This window comes from Thunnus thynnus, chromosome 18 (genome assembly GCF_963924715.1).
Source record: "Thunnus thynnus chromosome 18, fThuThy2.1, whole genome shotgun sequence".
Taxonomy (NCBI): domain Eukaryota; kingdom Metazoa; phylum Chordata; class Actinopteri; order Scombriformes; family Scombridae; genus Thunnus; species Thunnus thynnus.
In genome coordinates this window covers 3,829,999-3,849,813 of record NC_089534.1, presented here as the reverse complement: position 1 = coordinate 3,849,813, position 19,815 = coordinate 3,829,999, and the positions used below count along the sequence as shown (strand labels likewise).

Here is a 19,815-nt window from a genome sequence, read left to right as displayed (position 1 = left end):
TATTTTTTGCATAGACTGTATACAAATATGGACGTAGCTAAAAAACCGTTGTTTGTACCAGGCTGTAAACATGTTTATTTCTGCTGTAAAGTTGGGCATTTTAACATGGAGGTCTATGGGGATTGACTCGCTTGTGGAGCCTCAAGTGGTCATTCAAGGAACTGCAGTTTTTGGCACTTCAGCGTTGGCTTCATTTCACAGCCCGGAGGTTACCGCTTGATTTTTTGTTACAGCTGTATGTGTTGCCTGTGTTTTTTGTCCTTTTCCTCCCCTTTCTATTGCTCCATCCCAGTCATCTACACTTAATCAGTCCACAATAAGGTGCACCAGGCCAGGAAGGAAGTGGTTAAATGCTCCAGGTTCCTGCTGCAGAGAGAAGCTTCTTGATTGCAGGCTGCTGGTTTTGCCTCTCAGCCTGGGATTTTATGTTATTTAGTGTTTCTGTTGTATTTTGATTGTTTATAATAGTCATTTAATGGATGTTTTGTATGATTTAGTTAATAAATTCCATGGTTTGGGTGTTTTAAAAGGTGTTTTACTTTGTTAAGAGTTTTACTTTGGGTAAATGGTGGACTGTTGTTCACCTCATAGGGCCGACCGAAGGTGGGCGTTATTATGACATTTTTATGACTTTATATACATCAGTTGTTTGTTCTGTCCCTGTCAGTCAGGTGACAGTAACTTAACTTCCTCAGCAAGCAGATTTTCACTTTAATTGAATCCAGTGTCCGCTGATTGTTAATACACATCTCCACATCGGAGGTCGTCTACCTGAATCAAAACAAATTGACCTTTTTTGATTGTAAAACTCTTTAAATGTTTAAACCTGAAGTTTTCAAGGATTTATTACATTGTTTGACTCCCAGACTTCTTGCATAATAGGGTGTTTTATTTTAATAACCACACATTAGCTGCAACTAACGATTATTTTCATTATCAACTGATTTGCAGATTATTTCCTCTATTAATCGTTCAGTCTATTAATAGTCAGAAAATAGTGAAAAACACCTGTTATTACTTTCCAGAGCTCATAGAGATTTTATATCCAGATGTCTTGTTTTGTTTGACCAACCGTCCAAAATCTAAAGATATTCAGTTTACTATCATATATGACAAAGAAAAGCAGCAAATCTTCACATTTGAGAAGCAAAAGAATTTTTCTGTTGATCAACTAATCAATTAATGGACTAATTGTTGCAGCTCTAAATGACAGAAAAGACCATTTAAACACCATTTTCACCTGCAGCATCTGCACATACGGATCATCTGCAGCGGAATTAGAGAAGCTTCTCTAAACCTTTAAATACTCCAAAATGCTCATGACCCCATCACATTGTCAGACTGTCATGTTAATTTGTGTATTGCAATCATTTGCATTCTATATTTAAGAGCATGGAGGCAGCTCCAAATGGATTATATGAAAAAATGATAAGCATAGCCATGATGCATGACTGTATTAACCATTAAAATGAGGAGCAACATCCATATTTAGTGTGACTGAGGCATTAACTCTCTACTGGTTGTCATTTATGATTTTGCCAAGTTATTTATAAATGATGATGTTTTTTTTTAGCATTTTACAAAAATAGTAGTTATTTTTTGTAGTTTTCTTATACTTGGTTTAGGCTGATGGAAAACATTTTCTTGTCTGTAACATTTTATTATGACAGTCTGACAGTATGACTCTCTCGCTGCCTCTATGGGCTCTATTTCAGTAGCACTTCCTGTCACTTCAATTCACTTCAAGTCATTTCCATATGTAGCTAAAGAAGAGATGACAAGAAGAAGAAAGAAGAAGGAAATGTTTAGGAGCTGAAAAGGCCATGTGACGACTCTCTCTGAACAGACTGAGGGTACATCTCAAGTCTCTTAATTTATGTCTCCTCGCTCCTCGCCTGAACAGGAAGTTGTTCCTGATGCGCCATTTTGACAGCCGTCCCAAGTCTTTTATTTTGCTCGGAGGAGCGAGGACCGAGGAAACACGAGAGTGGCCTTCACGGAAGTCTTTTACCGGCCGATACGCCCCCTTATTGGATATCAGTTATTGATTGGACGCTGCAGCTGATCAGACTGATCTGATACATCACTGCAGTTTCATACCGAAGCAGAGACAGATTACAGATTAAATTTAAGTGTATCGTTCGCCAAGTTTTATGTTTTATTTGTTTTCTGGTTCAGACTCTTCCTGACTTTAATTTTATCCATAATAACAGTTAAACACATTTATATTTTAAGTCATTTATTGTCATTTCCATTCAGTCACATGTGAGGCTGAAAATTCCTGAGCGTCGGGTTTGATATGAGTTACATCATTTCCATTTGCAGTGAAACATTTAGCCAAATACATATTTTCCAGTGTTCAGAAGACACTCTGATCATATTCTGGGTAATTGAATGATGAATTCACGGTCAGGATTATCAAAAAATACAGATACAAATAATCAATAAATGGTATTAACGCATTCTGCGAGTAGAAATGGTTCCTGTGCGTCTGAGCAGGACACAGTATAAATGTGTTTGTTAAACAGGTAACAGGCTGCAGAGAGGAAACAGCTGCTCTAGCGGTGATAACTGTGAACCTTTATTAGTATCAGCACAGTGCACATGTGTGCAGACACAAACTCCATCAGAAGTTTCTACAGCTGTTAAATCCGACTGACAGCTGATCCAGCGGTGATCAGCTGTCGCCATCATCAGAAACGGACGTAGCTTCACATGACGCCTCAGAGAAGAGGACGTCTTATGTCTCTTAAAACAAATTTCCTCGTTTCCTCTCTCCTCGCTTGGTTTCCTTGCGTTTCTCCTTGTATCCACGATGGGAGGGACTAAGATGCAAGGAAAAGACGCAAGTGAGGGAAACGTGGATGCAATTTAAGAGACTCGGGATGCACCCTGTGTCCTCTACTTGCAGGAGCCTGGTGGGTGGAGTTGGGTCGTCAGGAGGATTCAGCTCACCTGGACCGCCCAGCTTCCATATAAGATGGAGGCAGTCAGTGATTTGCCCTCTCCCCTCTGGCTTCCACTATGTTGATTTTTTTGGTTGCGTTTAGCTTCATTTATCTTTAAGTTATGTACAATAAATCTATTTTTAGTTATAACTCATGTGTGGTCTCCCCTCCTTTGTCCAGCTTTTTGGGGGCTCGTCCAGGACTTGAACTCGGGACCTCTCGCCATAATGTTTTTTTTTATTCTATACAGTAAACACACATGCAAAAACAACATACTGCATGCAGCCACACACAAACACATACAAAAATAAGTTTTATGAAGACAATTAAACATGCAAATGCACAGACATGTTGAAAATATATAAAGTCTATTACAAACACAACAACTGACCGTGCTGACATACCTTCTCTCCTGTTGTTGCGAAGACATTTGACTTTGGGCAGTTTGGTCAGAAGCTGGCAGTCGCTTTCTGAGGAAAAAAAAAAAAACACAGAGCATAAATGAAATAAGAATATAAAAGAAGAACAGAAAAGAATATAATATTGTGTGCTGTGTAATTTATCTGGATAATTTCTCAGAAACTCTGCAGGGAAATTAGCAGCTCATTGAAAAGCTCTGCAGCAGCGAGAGAGCAATTCAAAGCTTTCAGTTTGACAACTCAGACACGTTTAGTTGCTGTTCAGCCAACTGGCTGCTCCCTGCTGAATTTTTGAGTTGTATTAAAGTATTATTTTAAATATAACTGTCTGCTGTAATACTTGTTAAAAAAAAATACTCTAGTGGAAAGTGTCAAACTGAAAAGAAGAAAAGGAGAGAAAAACAACCGCTGGGATATGAGTCACTTATCAAGGTGAAATTAATATTTAATGTATGTTTGAGAACAATTGCATTGTTAAATATTGCCTCTTCTTATAATATCAAGATCAGATTCAAAGCAATAACCTTATGTAATAGTACAACCATGAATCGAAATGACAAAAGAACAAGAGATTTAAACCTTTTTTACGCTTTATATCTTATAGAGATATCATGAAATACCATGATATCAGAGACGTCATATTATCATCTGATAATTAAATATACTGTAATATTGTAATATTATTATATCATCTTGTTGTCATAAGTTGTATCATAATGTGATGATGTGATCAGTAAAGCTCTATTATATTCTCTATTTTAAGTGTAGACACGAGCCCCTTTCACATATGCACTGCAACTCTGAAGTTATCTGGACATTATTGGAGGACGTATGTGAGAACGCAAACGTCTGAATCAGTTGGACATTAACCTCTTAATGTCCACCAGGTCGGTAGTGGTAGCATCACACAGTAATGAGTCAAAGCAATTGGCACAATTTGGGCAATTGGAGATAACTGGAGAGGTTCAGGGACACCAGTGCTCTCATAAGGTTAGACCTAGAGGTCTGGAATTGTATACAGGTTGACAAGATGTAGAAGGTTTATGGTGTTCTGCATAGTTCTGGCATAAAGCATGTCCTAATTATTGTTATTCAAATATGACTCATTATAAACGAGGACCAAAAATACTTTTTTGAGCCTTATTTGAACTGATGTAGTTTTGTTTGTGTTTTAGCTGCATGCTAAACAAACACATTTCCAGAAACTAGAAGATGTCACTTGTCTAATGAAGCCTAACACATGCATCATGGCCTTACAGTTCTTCTGTTATAAGCTTTTCCATTTGAGTGTCCCAAATAGGTGAAAATTCTATAAAAAGGGTGGATGTTAAAGGGTTAAACAGACTTTACCCTGCTGGCTCTTTAGTGCAAAGCCTGTGTTATGTCCGACTGAGCCCATGTGTGAATACAGTGGAATTCACAGTGAGCGAGTGGGCGTGTTGATGACGTTTCTATTATGTGACTGGCATAAAACCTCCAAGGGTGAGGAAGGTCATTTACATGAAAATGTCTAACTGGAGAGACAACGAGATTTGGGAACTTCTGTCGGTAGGGACCAACATCATAATCATCAGAAAAATTCAAGGAACGGCAAGAGACTCTGCTGTTTATGACCAAATTATGATCCGGCTATGTGACCACGCATACGTCTTGCATCATGTCCTGCCTCCTGCTCGCTCTACCAAGGTGCCTCCTCGCCTAAACCAAACAGAGCATTTCCAGTAGGTGAGAACGGGTCTGATGGATAATCTCCTGCTGTGTGCCACATGTATGAAAGGGCAACTGATTCTCCAGACATCTTCCAGAGTTCATATGAGAATATACAGTATTTCTTATTATCTTATTCTTTTTTTATCACTTTTTATTCTTACCGACATCAACAGGAAGATACTGTAAGTGGCGTTTAGAAAACTGCAAGTATGTGAACTGCGAGTTGAGCTGCTATGAAAAGAACAAATATGAAAAAAAAAAAAAAAACATTCAGTCATACTGTCAAAGTTTAGTGGCCCTGAATGACTTAAAAACCTCCATCAGAGCCCTTTGACCCAGAATGGACGCCTGGTCGCTCTCGTCTCCACTGAACTCCTCTTTTCAAGTGGCAAACTACAAACTCTTTGTGAAAAAAATACAAGAAAATACTTTGACTCAGACGGAGGAGAGGAGGAAGTGTTCTGACACGCTATGAAGGTTAATTCTTTAAAAAGTATACTTTTGACCAGAGAGTCAAAAACTGCAATTTTCTCACAAGACAGAAAGTTACAGAGAGTTTTACTCACTATGACTAACACAATGATTCCCAAACAGAAGCACATGAACTGTAAACCACGGGTCACTTCTGCAGCTGCCAGAGACGACGCTGAAAGAACTATGAAGTCCAGACAGGAAGTGTTTGGACAGTTACACATTATTGTTCTCCAGGCTCATTCAATGTGAAATAAAATAATAGATACTACATCAGAGTCTCAGCTTTAATTTGTGTATGTTTGCGTCAATATAGAAAAAATTTTTGTGGGAGATAAAGCGCTTTTAACACACAGTGACCAAAGTTTAGGGAGAGTCTGAAGAACAAAAACGTGTAACTGTCCAAATAAGAAGAAATAACAAAAATGTATCTTCGGGTCGAGTTCAGTCAGGTCGGGTCTGAATGGTGGGTGAATGGAGCAGGTGGACCCAAATGCAGAGACGGCAGGCAGGTTGGATACGATGCTGAATATTTAATGAAAGAACTCAAAAATCACAAGAGACACTGGGAACAGGAACAAAGACCATAAACACAGGAAACATACACAGTACGAAGGCAGAACGAAAGCTGAAAACTGGACTATAAATACACAGGGAGTGATTGCAAATTAAACACAGGTGAGACACATGAAATAATACAACACAGGAAGTAAAGTAACCAGACACAAGGAGGAAATATTTCAAAATAAAACAGGAACTAAAGTAAACAAACAGGTGACACAAAAAACACAGGAGGAACACACACAAGGGGAAACAGAGAAAACCAAAACCAGGAAACACAAATGAAAGAGTCCCTCAAAAAGTCCAACTAAAAACAGAAAAAGTCTGAGGGCATCAGAAGGATAACAACAAAAAACAAGGAAATCAAAAGAACAAAAACAGAAAAAGTCCTGGTAGGACGTGACAGTCGGGTTCATGTCTCGGTCTAATTCACCATCACAATAACCAATAAACTTCCAGCTATGACTGAACAGGACACACTAACACCAGCCTGTCAGTGATCACATGACTGAAACATTATAAACCGCCTCTTGATTCCTCACACAGTTTATTTTTCTCATCTTCCTCCTTCTTGTTGCTGTTTTCCTTGTTTTTAACATAAATCCTTATTGTCTGAATTGTCATGTATTGTACCAGAACTTTTAATGTCTTTTTGTTGTTTTTATTGTGTTTATGTTTTCATGGTTTCATGTTTTTATGCTTCTTTGCTGCATAACTGAACTGAAAGTGAGTGAGTGAAAGCAAAAAATGTTGGATAAATGGTTGAAATGTCCAACGTCTGCCAGTCCAACCAGTACAAATACATACCGAAAATAGAGACCAAGCCTAAACAAGCAAAAACACATTTATATAATTAATAGTGTTAAACGAATTAAAAGTCAGTGAACAAACATATGAAAGGTGTAGTTGATCTGAAAGGTTTTAACAACTATTTCCTTCATGACAACAGAATAATACTAATGAACAGTCTTTCTGGTCAATTACTGAATGTGAAGCAGGATGTCAGTTGGGTAAAAAAAAAAAAAAAAAAATTCACGCTAAGTAAAACATCCAAAAATAAATCACTGCAAGAAATTAGGATGATAGCCAAAGGCGAGATATGCTACGTGGTATTAAATGAAACACTGCTGTGTGGGAGGAAAGAAAATGAAGTTCTTGAGTTTTTTCAGCCTTTTACACGTTCAGTTGACTTGTTTCAACTGTACATATTGTGTACCAATAATATAGTTAACATTGTTTATTATGTTGTAGCTCATTTGTACATATTTTATCTTTTATTTGCATATCAGTCTGCGCTGATGATTGCATCTCTCTGCTGCTGCCTCATCTGTTTTGATCATTTCTTCGTAGTCCAAATCTGGCACTGTTTAACCTTCCTCACTCGGATATTCACTTCTGTACAAAAGAGAAGGGCACCATCTGTCCTGATTGGCTGTCAGGTTGTTGACTGAGCAGATGTCTTTGATAATAGCATGTTGGAGAGATTGTCAGCAGGTAGTATCGAGCCACAATTTCTCCAAAGTTGTTGTTTTTTTTCTCCTCTCTCTCTGCTTTATTTCTAGTTTATGCTCGCGTCTGTTTCACCGACTACAAACCGGAGCCCTCAGTGCAGGCGGCGGACAGAACTGAGTAGCTGTGTGGTGAGAGGATAGAAGAGGAGCCAAGAGGAAAAAAAAAAAAAAACAGGAGCATTTTCCTCTTCTTGAGTATGCAGCACATGCCCCGGAGGCTTCGACTGCTGTTATGGGAGCAAACTTGAAATTCTGTATTTACTGAAAGCTGTTGGCTTTCACATCATGGATCCACTTTCTACAAGGTTTCATGTAAAATTTTGCAAGTAAAATTTAAGACTTTTTAAATACGAGATAGAATATAATTTATTTAAAACCTGTTACATGATGATACCCACCACAGTATTCAAGTATGATGCAAAACCAGAAGAATTATTTATCACATTTTTCAGTACTTCCCAGGAGTATGTAACAATAATTCCAAATGATTCAATCAATTTATTTAACTTGACCTGGACCCAGATAAGCGTCAGAAAATGATCGATGAATTAACCGATTAAAAATAATTTGTTCATTTAAACCTGTAGTGCAGAACTTTTACATATAAATGAACGTCTGTTACATTCAAGTCCTTAACAAACAAGTTCACACAATACTGATTAAGCCTTTCAGCTCCAAGTAATTCTCTCTGTATTTCACGGTATACAGAGTTTTAAATCTCATGTCGGGCAGGGACTTCTAGGGATGTGCAGAGATCTCAGTATTTGTATTTGTATCTGTATTTGTTGAGGCAGCAAAATTATTAGTATCTGTATTTGTATTCGAATAAAAGTGGAGAGGCTTAAAAATCCTGTTTTTGTTTTTATGACACTTAACACATTTTAGAAAATTAAAGTGTTACAATAAGTGTTCATGAATAAACTACCTTATGAAGGAGGTCGGGCACACCGGGTCTCAAACTGGAGTCTCCCAAATCATAGACGACTGCGCTGACTACTGAACTAAAACTTAACTCATCGCCTCATTGCAGACAGACCTCTACCTATTTATACACCCATAACACAGAGACAACACAGCGTGTAACGTGTAGGGAGGAACTTCAAAGGCAGTTATTGCTTTGCACTTTTCATTTATTGCCTATTTTTTACAACCTAACTTTGTGGAAAGGAGAAGAGGAACAACAGGTTATGGAGAGTCCCTTGAGAGCACTTTGCTTGTGTCAGAAGCTCAGCTTTATCTCTGGGGAACACCCCCAACAAATCATTTTTAAAATATTTGTATGAAACAAATATTTGTATAAAACCCACTATTTGTGCTTTGCCGAATAATGTATTTGTATTTGGGCACACCCCTACTATCTTCCCTCTGATCACTCGAATGGAGATGAAATAATTTAATCGTGCGGCTCTTCTAGACTTTCCGAATGTTGTCGGACAGAATGGATCAAATTCTGATAGTGAAACGAGTCATTTTGTGGACGTTGTGTGACGCTCAAAACAATTTATCCACCGTTTTACATCTGCAACAGTAGTGACGGAGTAGGCTACAGCCAAGCCTCCAGCGTTTTTGTAATTATTCTTACCGCCAGAGGGTGGAGACAAAAGTCCTGCACTCCAGCTTTAAGTTGTTTCAGTTTTTGATCAACTTTTTGATCAACTTAGCCAGCAGTAGTGACAGTGTTTGCTGCAGATCAGATGGCGCCAACTGAAACTCCAAAATAAGGATTAAACAAACTGCAAAAAACTGCAAACAAACCTGCTTTTAGTTTATAGGTATGTATGTATATGTATCATATAATTTATGACTAACATTACTGCTAAGCAAGCAAAAGAAAATAAACTTTGGTAAATAAAAAATATGTCTTTTCTATATTTTCTGGGGCCTTTTTTGAGGAAACTTATTTAAGTTTAATTTAAGACTTTTCAAGATCTGCAGATACCCAACAGGAAGTTATGATGTCGATCTTGTTGCCTCCCAGTTCAGGCCTTTTGATTTCAAATATTGCCAATATTGCACGCAAACACTTGAGAATCCTACATTAATACATGAATAAACTTTGTGCCAGTAATTCAGATAAAGTTCTAGGAACAACAAGTTCTGTACCTCTGTACACGAAGGCATTTGTTTTGCTTTTTGCATTTGTGTTTTTCTTATCACTGCTTTACTCTCTGGCCATAAAAACCAGTGCAGACATATTGTTTTTGATGGTATCCAGGTCAGCTTTGCAGATATGGAGGAGAACAAGAGTGGGAAGAAAAATTGAAACTATGGTTGATCTGAACAATTTCTGTGATTGCTCCTCTTGTAAAAGTGTTCAAGGCTTTTAACTTGCACACAATCTTTAACTGACTGCTCCTGAACAACAGCTTCCACTGACAGACAGTAAACATATATTTACTAAAGTGCTGCACTCAAGTTCTCAATTATGTTCCACTTTATACTTCTACGTCACCTTTCAGTGCAAACATTATACTTTTATCTCAATGACATGAATTTGACAGATGTAGTAACTAGTTACTTTGCAGATTTACATAAACAATACAATCATCTTATAAAATATGCCACATAAAACCTTAAAATGCTGCTTACACCTGTATGTGTCTGTAATAAAGATCCATTTTTAAAATGAATATTCTATTTTATATGTATAACACTATATCTCTCTGGAGGGGGTCATTCTGCATAATGAGCACTTCAAATACTTAAGTACATGGCCAGATTAACCCACTTGGGGGACCTGAGCTGAAAATGGAAAAATACTGAGATGCCTTTTACCTCCACCGTCTCTCTGTTCACTGTGTGTGTATGCTGTCGAGTATACAAATTAAAGATATTTACAGGAATATGCACCATGTGAGCAAGATGTCAGTTTAAATAGTGATGGTATTGAATATAAAGAATATGTGGAAATGTGCTAGTCCATCTCTCAATACTTTCTGTCTCTGTCTCTCAGCCTCAAGCTCACTGCTTCCCAATGAAGACATAAATGTTTAAAAAAGGTTTCAGAATATAAAGATATTCTGAGGTTACCTTCACTTACTCAAACAGGAGTAAACAGTAGGGGTGAGCCTGAATACAAATACATTATTCAGCAAAGCACAAATAGTGGGTTTATTTGTTTCATACAAATATTTTAAAAAATATTTGTTAGTTAGAGGTCTGTCTACAAAGAGGTGAGGTAAGGTAGTTTATTCATAAACACTTATTGTAACACTTTAATTCACTAAAATTAAAAGCGTAATAAAAGCAAAAACAGGATTTGTAAGCGTCTTTCCACTTTTATTCAAATACAGATACAAATAATTTTGCTGCCTCAACAAATACAGATACAAATACTAATACTGGACTCTCTGCACATCTCTAGTAAATAGTAAATGGGTTGCATTTATAAAGTGCCTTTCTAGTCTTTCGACCACTCAAAGCTCTTTATGCAAAACATGTCAACATTCACCCATCGCCATGCAAGATGCAAAGCTGCTCATCACGAGGAGTTTCTAAAGCACATTCACACACACACACACACACACACACTCACACACACACCGCCGGCACAGCCTTCAGCAGCAATCTGAGGTCCAGTATCTTGCCCTGAGGACGCTTTGACATGCAGACTGCAGGATCTAACGGCTGATTAGCAGTCGACCTGCTCTCCCTCCCGAGCCACAGACGCCTCCCAAGTAAATAATATAAGTAAACAATGTTTATCTATGTGTATTAATCCACATTTCTGTGTCTTCTAGTGAGTATTTATGGCAGCAGGACAGTCTGTATGTGTGTGTGTGTGATTGACTCAAAATAAAATACAATGTTTATTGTAATGAGAAAGCATGTCAGTCAACAGTGTGGCTTGTTGATGTGTTTTTAATTGTTTTTAGGCAACAATGGAAGCACAAAAGAATAAGATCTATCAGGCATTTGGACACACAGATATTTGTTAGTAGGATGAATTTATTTGAGGGTTTTGTTGTTTTTTATTGGTTTTTCTGACAATAAGAACAAATATAGCCTCATTTTAAATAATCTAAATACCGCCGGTTTCATTGTTTGAAGGTAAATATGTGATTTTTTCTGTCTATTTCACCTGGACATTGTGTTTCTGTGGAGGCAGAGCGGACACAGCTGCAGGTGAGACTAATCGGTCTCCTCTTTGACCCAGAATGGAGGTTTTCTTTTCACCTCCACTGTAATCCTGTAACTGTGCACCCAGCTGCTGTGGACACATCACACATCTCTCTCTCTGACCTGTTATATAGGTCTCATCTCTGTTATCTCTGACCTGGAAGAGACCTGGAACGTGTGTGTGTGTGTGTGTGTGTGTGTGTGTGTGTGTGTGTGTGTGTGTGTGTGTGTGTGTGTGTGTTTGTATGTCCGGCTGCAGCTCACCGTCGTTGCTGAAGTCGTCCACCAGGATGATCTCATGGATGAGGTGGATCGGAGTCCGGTTTAAAACACTGGAGAGAAAAGACAAAATAAAATATTAGTCTCGAATATGCACAAACACGAGTGTACGGCAGGGCGATAAACAGAGAGAGAGACAAGTAAATGCCAACCTGCACACACACACACACACACACACACACACACACACACACACCCAGGTGCTCATGAATCCATTATGTACGCACTGCACGCCATATGAAACAACATATTGAAAATGTCAGCCCAAATTCCTGTTATGAAAATGTATGACGTGTCGCCTCTAAAAAACTATTTCATTAAAGAGGAAGATTGAAACATAAAAAATTCATAACTTTTACTGGAAGAAAATGAGAAAATGTGTTTTGTTCTGGGTGGGTTTCTGCTCGACTTTATTTCATTATTTCTTCTCTTCAATAACCTCTGTGTTTATCATCCCCTCTGGATAAGGCTGAGGAGGGAGGTATGGAGGGAGGGGAAGGGGGAGGAGGGGAAGGGAAGGGAAGGGAAGGGAAGGGAAGGAAAGGGAAGAGAAGGAAAGGAGAGGAAAGGAAAGGAAAGGAAAGGGAAGGGAAGGAAAGGAAAGGAAAGGAAAGGGAAGAAGGGAAGGAAAGGAAAGGAAAGGAAAGGAAAGGAAAGGAAAGGAAAGGAAAGAGAAGGAAAGGAAAGGAGAGGGAAGAAGGGAAGGAAAGGAAAGGGAAGAAGGAAAGGAAAGGAAAGGAAAGGAAAGGAAAGGAAAGGAAAGGAAAGGAAAGGAAAGGAGAGGAAAGGGAAGGAAAGGGATAAAGGAGGAGGTGAGAAGGAGAAGGACATGAAGAGGGAGGGACGAGAGGAAGAGGTGATGGAGTAAAGACAGATGGAGGATGGGAGGGAAAGAAGAGGGGAGAGAAGGAAGGAAAAAAGAGTGTGAGGGATGAGGTAATGATAGAGGAAAGGGGAGGAAGGAGGAGGGAGAAGAGAGAGAGGATACAGAAGGGTGTGAAAGAGGATGGAAGTGTGAAGAACAAATAAGGAACAAAAGATGGAAGACACAAAAGAAGTAAAAAAAGAAAGGAAAGGGATGAGGGGAGGAAAAAAATGTATGAGGTGATGAAGGAGGGAAAAAGAGAAGGAAGGAGAGCGAATGATGAAGGGAAGGGAGGATAAAAAGGTGGAAGAAAAGGGAAGATATGAAGAGCTTGCAGAGGACGGATGGAAGAAAGAAAAGAGGAGATAGAGAGTTAACAGGGCTAAAGGGGAAGGATGGAGGAAGAGATGGAGAGAGAAGGAATGAAGATGGAAACAAGAAAGTAAACAAGGGTGTCAATGATGATGGAGAGGATGAAAGTTGGGAGGGAAGGAAAGAAAAGAAAGAATATGGAGGAGAAGGAGAGAAAGAATGAAAAGCGGGAGGAACAGGAGAGAGGGAAGAATGGATGAAATGAAGGAGGGAAGGAGTAAGAAGAGAAAGAGAAAGGGAAGAAGGAAGGAGAAAAAATGGAGAAATGAGGGAAGAAAGAAAACAATTATGCAAGAATGAAGTACGAAGATAAAATCTGAGAAAGAACAAAGGAAGAAGAAATGAGCAAAAGGAGGAAGAGAAGGATGTTTGTTTACTGAGACGGAACAAAAGAAGTAGCTAGATGGAAAACGATGGATGGAATTAGGAGGAGGTGAAAGAAAAGAAGAAGGGAGCGGGGGAACAGGAGGAGGAATAAGGAGGAGTGGACGTTGATAATAACGAAGGAAGAGGAGGAGGAGGAGGAGGAGGAGGAGGAGGAGGAGGAGGTGTGGAGCGAAACCTGTGAGTCTCTGAGGCACCGGACCCCATCAGGAGGAGTGATGGATGCAGGGAGGGGAGGAGAGGTGGAGCGAGATGAAAGAGTGAGGGATAATAAAGAAAGAGGAGAAGAGAGAGAGAGAGGAGAGGAGAGAGAGAGATGGCAGGTTAGTAAGGGAGACAAATAACCCTGATTGTAACTCTCTCTCTCTCTCTCTCTCTCTCTCTCTCTCTCTCTCCGTGTGTGTGTGTGTGTAGAGTCGAGGACCGATCAGGAGAGATGGATGAACAGATTGATGGATGAGATGGAGGGAGGGAGGGAGGGAGGGAGGGAGAGAGGGAGGAAAAGAGAAGGAGGAAAGGTGCGGGGGGGCGAGCAAATAAATGGAAGAATGAAGAAGAAAGAAGGGTTGCAGATGAGGTGGTCGAGCAGAAAGACGATAGTTTATTGTTCTCATTAGATCACATTACATCCTCCACTGAATGAATTAATGAACCTGTGTGTTCATTCAATTCAAAAGAGCTTTATTGACACCAGAAACATGTTTACACTGTCCACAACAAAAAACCTACATAAATATACTGTTAAAATATATAAAGATCAATTAAAATAAAATAGAAAAATGTAGATACTGCAGTTCAAAAATATAAACAGAAGTGAGAACTGAATAAACACTTTAATTTTTTATAAATGTATTTGAAGATATCTGTTCTGTATGTATGTATGCATTTTTATCTATCTATCTATCTGTCTATCATCTACCTATCTATCTATAATCTATCCATCTATAATCTATCTATCTATAATCTACCTATCTATCTATAATCTATCTATAATCTATCTATCTATAATCTATCTATAATCTACCTATCTATCTATAATCTATCTATAATCTACCTATCTATCTATCTATCTATAATCTATTTATCTATCTATCTATAATCTATCTATCTATCTATCTATAATCTATTTATCTATCTATCTATAATCTATCTATCTATCTATCTATAATCTATCTATCTATCTATCTATCTATAATCTATCTACCTATCTATAATCTATCTATAATCTACCTATCTATCTATCTATCTATAATCTATTTATCTATCTATCTATAATCTATCTATCTATCTATCTATCTATCTATCTATCTATAATCTATCTATCTATAATTTATCTGTCTATCTATCTATCTATCTATCTATCTATCTATAATCTATTTATCTATCTATAATCTATCTATCTATCTATCTATCTATCTATCTATCTATCTATCTATCTGTCTATCTATAATCTATCTATCTATAATTTATCTATCTATCTATCTATCTATCTATCTATCATCTATCTATAATCTATCTATCTATAATCTATCTATAATCTACCTATCTATCTATCTATCTATAATCTATTTATCTATCTATCTATAATCTATCTATCTATCTATCTATAATCTATCTATCTATCTATCTATCTATCTATCTATCTATCTATCTATCTATAATCTATCTACCTATCTATAATCTATCTATAATCTACCTATCTATCTATCTATCTATAATCTATTTATCTATCTATCTATAATCTATCTATCTATCTATCTATAATCTATCTATCTATAATTTATCTGTCTATCTATCTATCTATCTATCTATAATCTATTTATCTATCTATAATCTATCTATCTATCTATCTATCTGTCTATCTATAATCTATCTATCTATAATTTATCTATCTATCTATCTATCTATCTATCTATCTATCATCTATCTATAATCTATCTATCTATCTATAATCTATTTATCTATCTATCTATCTATAATCTATTCATCTATCTATCTATCTATAATCTATCTATCTATCTTTAATCTATCTATCTATCTATCTATCTATCTATAATCTATCTATCTATCTATAATCTATCTATCTATAATTTATCTGTCTATCTATCTATAATCTATCTATAATTTATCTATCTATCTATAATCTATCTATAATCTACCTATCTATCTATCTATCTATAATCTATTTATCTATCTATCTATAATCTATCTATCTATCTATCTATCTATCTATCTATCTATAATCTATCTATCTATCTATCTATAACCTATCTATAATCTACCTATCTATAATCTATCTATCTATAATCTATCTATCTATCTATCTATCTATCTATAATTTATCTATCTATCTATCTATCCATAATCTATCTATCTATAATCTATCTGTCTATAATCTACCTATATATCTATAATCTATCTATAATCTATCTGTCTATCTATCTATCTATCTATCTATCTATCATCTATCTATCTATAATCTACCTATATATCTATAATCTATCTATAATCTATCTGTATATTTATCTATCTATCTATCTATCTATCATCTATCTATCTATAATCTACCTAGATATCTATAATCTATCTATAATCTATCTGTCTATCTATCTATCTATCTATCTATCTATAATCTATCTGTCTATCTATCTATCTATCTATCTATAATCTATCTATCTATCTATCTATCTATCTATCTATCTATAATCTATCTATCTATCTATCTATCTATCTATCTATAATCTATCTATCTATCTATCTATCTATCTATCTATCTATAATCTATCTATCTATCTATCTATCTATCTATAATCTATCTATCTATCTATCTATCTATCTATAATCTATCTATCTATCTATCTATCTATCTATCTATCTATAATCTATCTATCTATCTATCTATCTATCTATCTATAATCTATCTATCTATCTATCTATCTATCTATAATCTATCTATCTATCTATCTATCTATCTATCTATAATCTATCTATCTATCTCTACAGTGAGGAAGATAAACGACACAATTGCTTTTCTCTCTTTTCTTTTTCTCTCTCTACCTCCTCTCCTCCATTTTACCACCTCCTCACCTCCCTCTCTCTCTCCCTCTGTCTCTCTCTCTCTCCCTCTCTCTCTCTATCACACACACACACACTCACACACACACACACACACACACACACACACACACACACACACACACACACGCAGACACACAGGAGTTGCCATTCTCTGGTTCACAGGCCACTAGCTATGAGGCTTAACCTCCCCTCAGGCGTGCTGAGGGAGAAGCTATCTTCAGCTCACAGAAAATATTATCACCGCTGACAATACTGCAGTCGGCTGCCACAGAATAGCAGCTCTATATCTGCACCGCTCATTTCCAACACTATATATCAATTTTAGAAGGATTTTTTTTTTATTTTCATTACCTACAGCTGCCATTTGGAGAGCGCTTTCATCCAAAGTGCCTTGAGAGTGTGCATTTTTTGAGCTGCTTGTGTGGTCCCCCCCCCGATGGGAATTCAACCCCACTTCCTGGTTGCGGATGCTAAACGTGTGCTGCCTATACGACGGCCGGGGTGAGGGGTTCGATTCGACGGTAGAGTGGGGGCAATTTGGATGAGAGCTGCTACCAAAAAGCATGGAAAAGGTCGTACAAAAGGGTCGTATCACACCCTCCTGCAATCTAACACACATAGTTTATTTTTTCCATCCGATTAATTACTTCTACGTTTGATTGATTTGATTGTCTTGTCAATTAGTTCAGAATGGCGAATGCATGCTGGGATAGGATCCAGTCCAACATCATGACCCGAACATGATAAGCAGTTTATTAAATGGGCAGATGGATGGAGAGTCACTTAGCTTGCTAACTATAGCGCATTAGGCTTGCTTAATATGAAGCAAGTGGACTGGACTTTAGGAGAGTTTTATAATTTTCCGAGGCCGAAGCAGACACTGAAGGCAACATGAAAGTCAGAAGCACCGTTTTCTGAATAACTTTAGAGCAGCGTTTCTTTCAGGTGTCGACTTGTATCAGAAAAATGCGGAGGAAAAGGAAACATGTGGTACTGTAAGAGAAGCAGTGTATGCATGGATCACCCTGGTAGCTGATGGTTACTGCGCCACATAACCGCAACGTCCCTGTTCATTTCCAGCCAGGAACCTTTCTTGCATGTCATGTCTGTCTGTTGGGCTGCTGATATGCTGAGGAACTGAACTGTACATATCATATATATTCACTCTACACACTCTTATATTATGTGAACATGTGTTTCCTTTTTGTGTGTGGTGTTGTTGTAATGGTTTATGGTACCTGTTTGCTTGTTTTGTTTTTTCTTTTGCACTGAGCAACCATGCTGCAAACAATTACCACCAATACTGTTGCATGGTAATAATAAAGTATCTCTCTTTCCCCTTGTTTCCTGTCTTCACTGCCCACAAATAACTGAAATGCATCGGGGTGTCCCTGTCAAACCAATCCATGGAATACATTTATGTTGATTTATTCTTGATTTATGTTGATGTTCATGCAGGTTTAGAACTGGAGACCTTAAGTTTGGGACTTGGACTTAACTCTTCCCAGTCGTGACTTTAGTTTTATGTCACAACATAGCTAAACTCCACATTATACTTCCTGCATCTGCGTAGTGGTGAGGGTCTAAATGATTGCAGGAGTCTGCGCAAACATCTGTGTGCCAGACAAAATGTATGACTGTGTGGATTGTGCGTGCCTGCTAGCACACCATATGCATGTGTGTTGAATGCATCTGCGTATACAGTCACTTAATGTATGTATGTTTGCATCTACTGAGTATATCAGAGACTTTATTTGTGACTTGCAAAACAGAGCCAACTGCCCAACATATTTAGTGGAATTTAGCTTTACTTGTATCTTTTATTGTGTATTTTAAAGGTTTGCTAAATTAGCATGCTAGCTTAAACTACTGTAGCTTACAATGCTAACAACACTAACAATTTGAAAACACTAACACAAGATAATTAATTGTGACTCCAGATTATTATTCTAACTCCAGATGTTAAAGCGTATATTTAATCTTTGGTTTGGTCCTCCATGACGCCAGCAGATGTGTTCACTGAACGTGGGATACAACTACAAAACCTCTATAGCAGATTTCAGATTGTCTTGCCTTTCTGCTGCCCAGGATTTATGGATTTATTTACACCTGAGAAGTGATGCTTTCAGCTGTTGTGAGTCAGATTTCTTCTGCTCGGTTGGTTACAGTAAAAACACCTTCCAACTCTCTCCTTCATGTGTCTGAGGTGTTTTGTTTCACTCTTACTGACTACGTTTAGATGCACACGAATTATTCTGAAGGTAGCATTTTCAGATTAAAACATGTGGGATATGCTGGTATTATTCAGGTTATAGGAGCATTCTTTGGACATGTACACTCTGTACATGGTAAACAAACCAACTAGCCAACAGTTTGCAAGGCTGGGATAGAGATGTATGATGGGCTGGTTGTGTAACGCACCCCTGTGCAGGCAAAATGACGTATATGTATGCTGGAGCAGGAAGGCAGACGGAGGAGAGGAACGAGAGGAGAGTGGAGAGATGTTCAGGGCGACCTGGGAAAACAGAGTGTGCCTTCTCCATGACGGGATGTGATGCACCAGAAACACTCAACAGTGTAATAAACGTTATGGTAAAACTGAGGTTCTGGATTCTGCAACTATAAATTTGTAATATCAGTCATATCAATATCATTTATAAATATCAGGCAGCAGCTCACTAATGTTTTTCATCTCGCTGCTTCCTTGAGATCTTGTTCCCACTGGAGCAGAGGGAAACCCTGAAAACACTCTGCATGTAAATGGGAATATTTATTTTCATAGCCATATAAAAAGTTTATTAGGAATATTGTCTTTTTTGGAATAAGGGAGAAAAACGGAATATTTTGTGCATGTAAACATTGTCATTGTGGATCAGCTGACTCCATTCCCAACAGGTGAGGAGTCATATTAGTTTATATTAGACTTTGGTTATTCTTTCTAAAGCTTTCTTCATTTCCATCTCTCTCTGTTCGTTCCTCAGGTGTGTTACCTCCCTCCTACTTCCCCCCTCACTCTCTGCCTGATTGGTTAGCTGACAACCACAGCTTCCAGTAACTCATCACTCCCATCTCTCCACCACCGCTGTATCCACCGCTCT

General features: G+C 37.6%; 1 protein-coding gene across 3 annotated transcripts in view; it reads right to left on the bottom strand.

Annotated features, from left to right (window-relative positions):
- galnt14 (UDP-N-acetyl-alpha-D-galactosamine:polypeptide N-acetylgalactosaminyltransferase 14 (GalNAc-T14)) overlaps window positions 1-19,815 on the bottom strand; it is a 203,702-nt gene that overhangs the window by 46,057 nt on the left and 137,830 nt on the right. For all 3 annotated transcript variants that reach the window (XM_067573198.1, XM_067573199.1, XM_067573196.1), the window contains 2 exons: window positions 12,004-12,071; window positions 3,353-3,418 (listed from right to left, as the gene is read on the bottom strand). In XM_067573198.1, coding sequence (XP_067429299.1) covers window positions 3,353-3,418; window positions 12,004-12,071 — 134 coding nt within the window. The remainder of the gene's footprint in view (window positions 1-3,352; window positions 3,419-12,003; window positions 12,072-19,815) is intronic.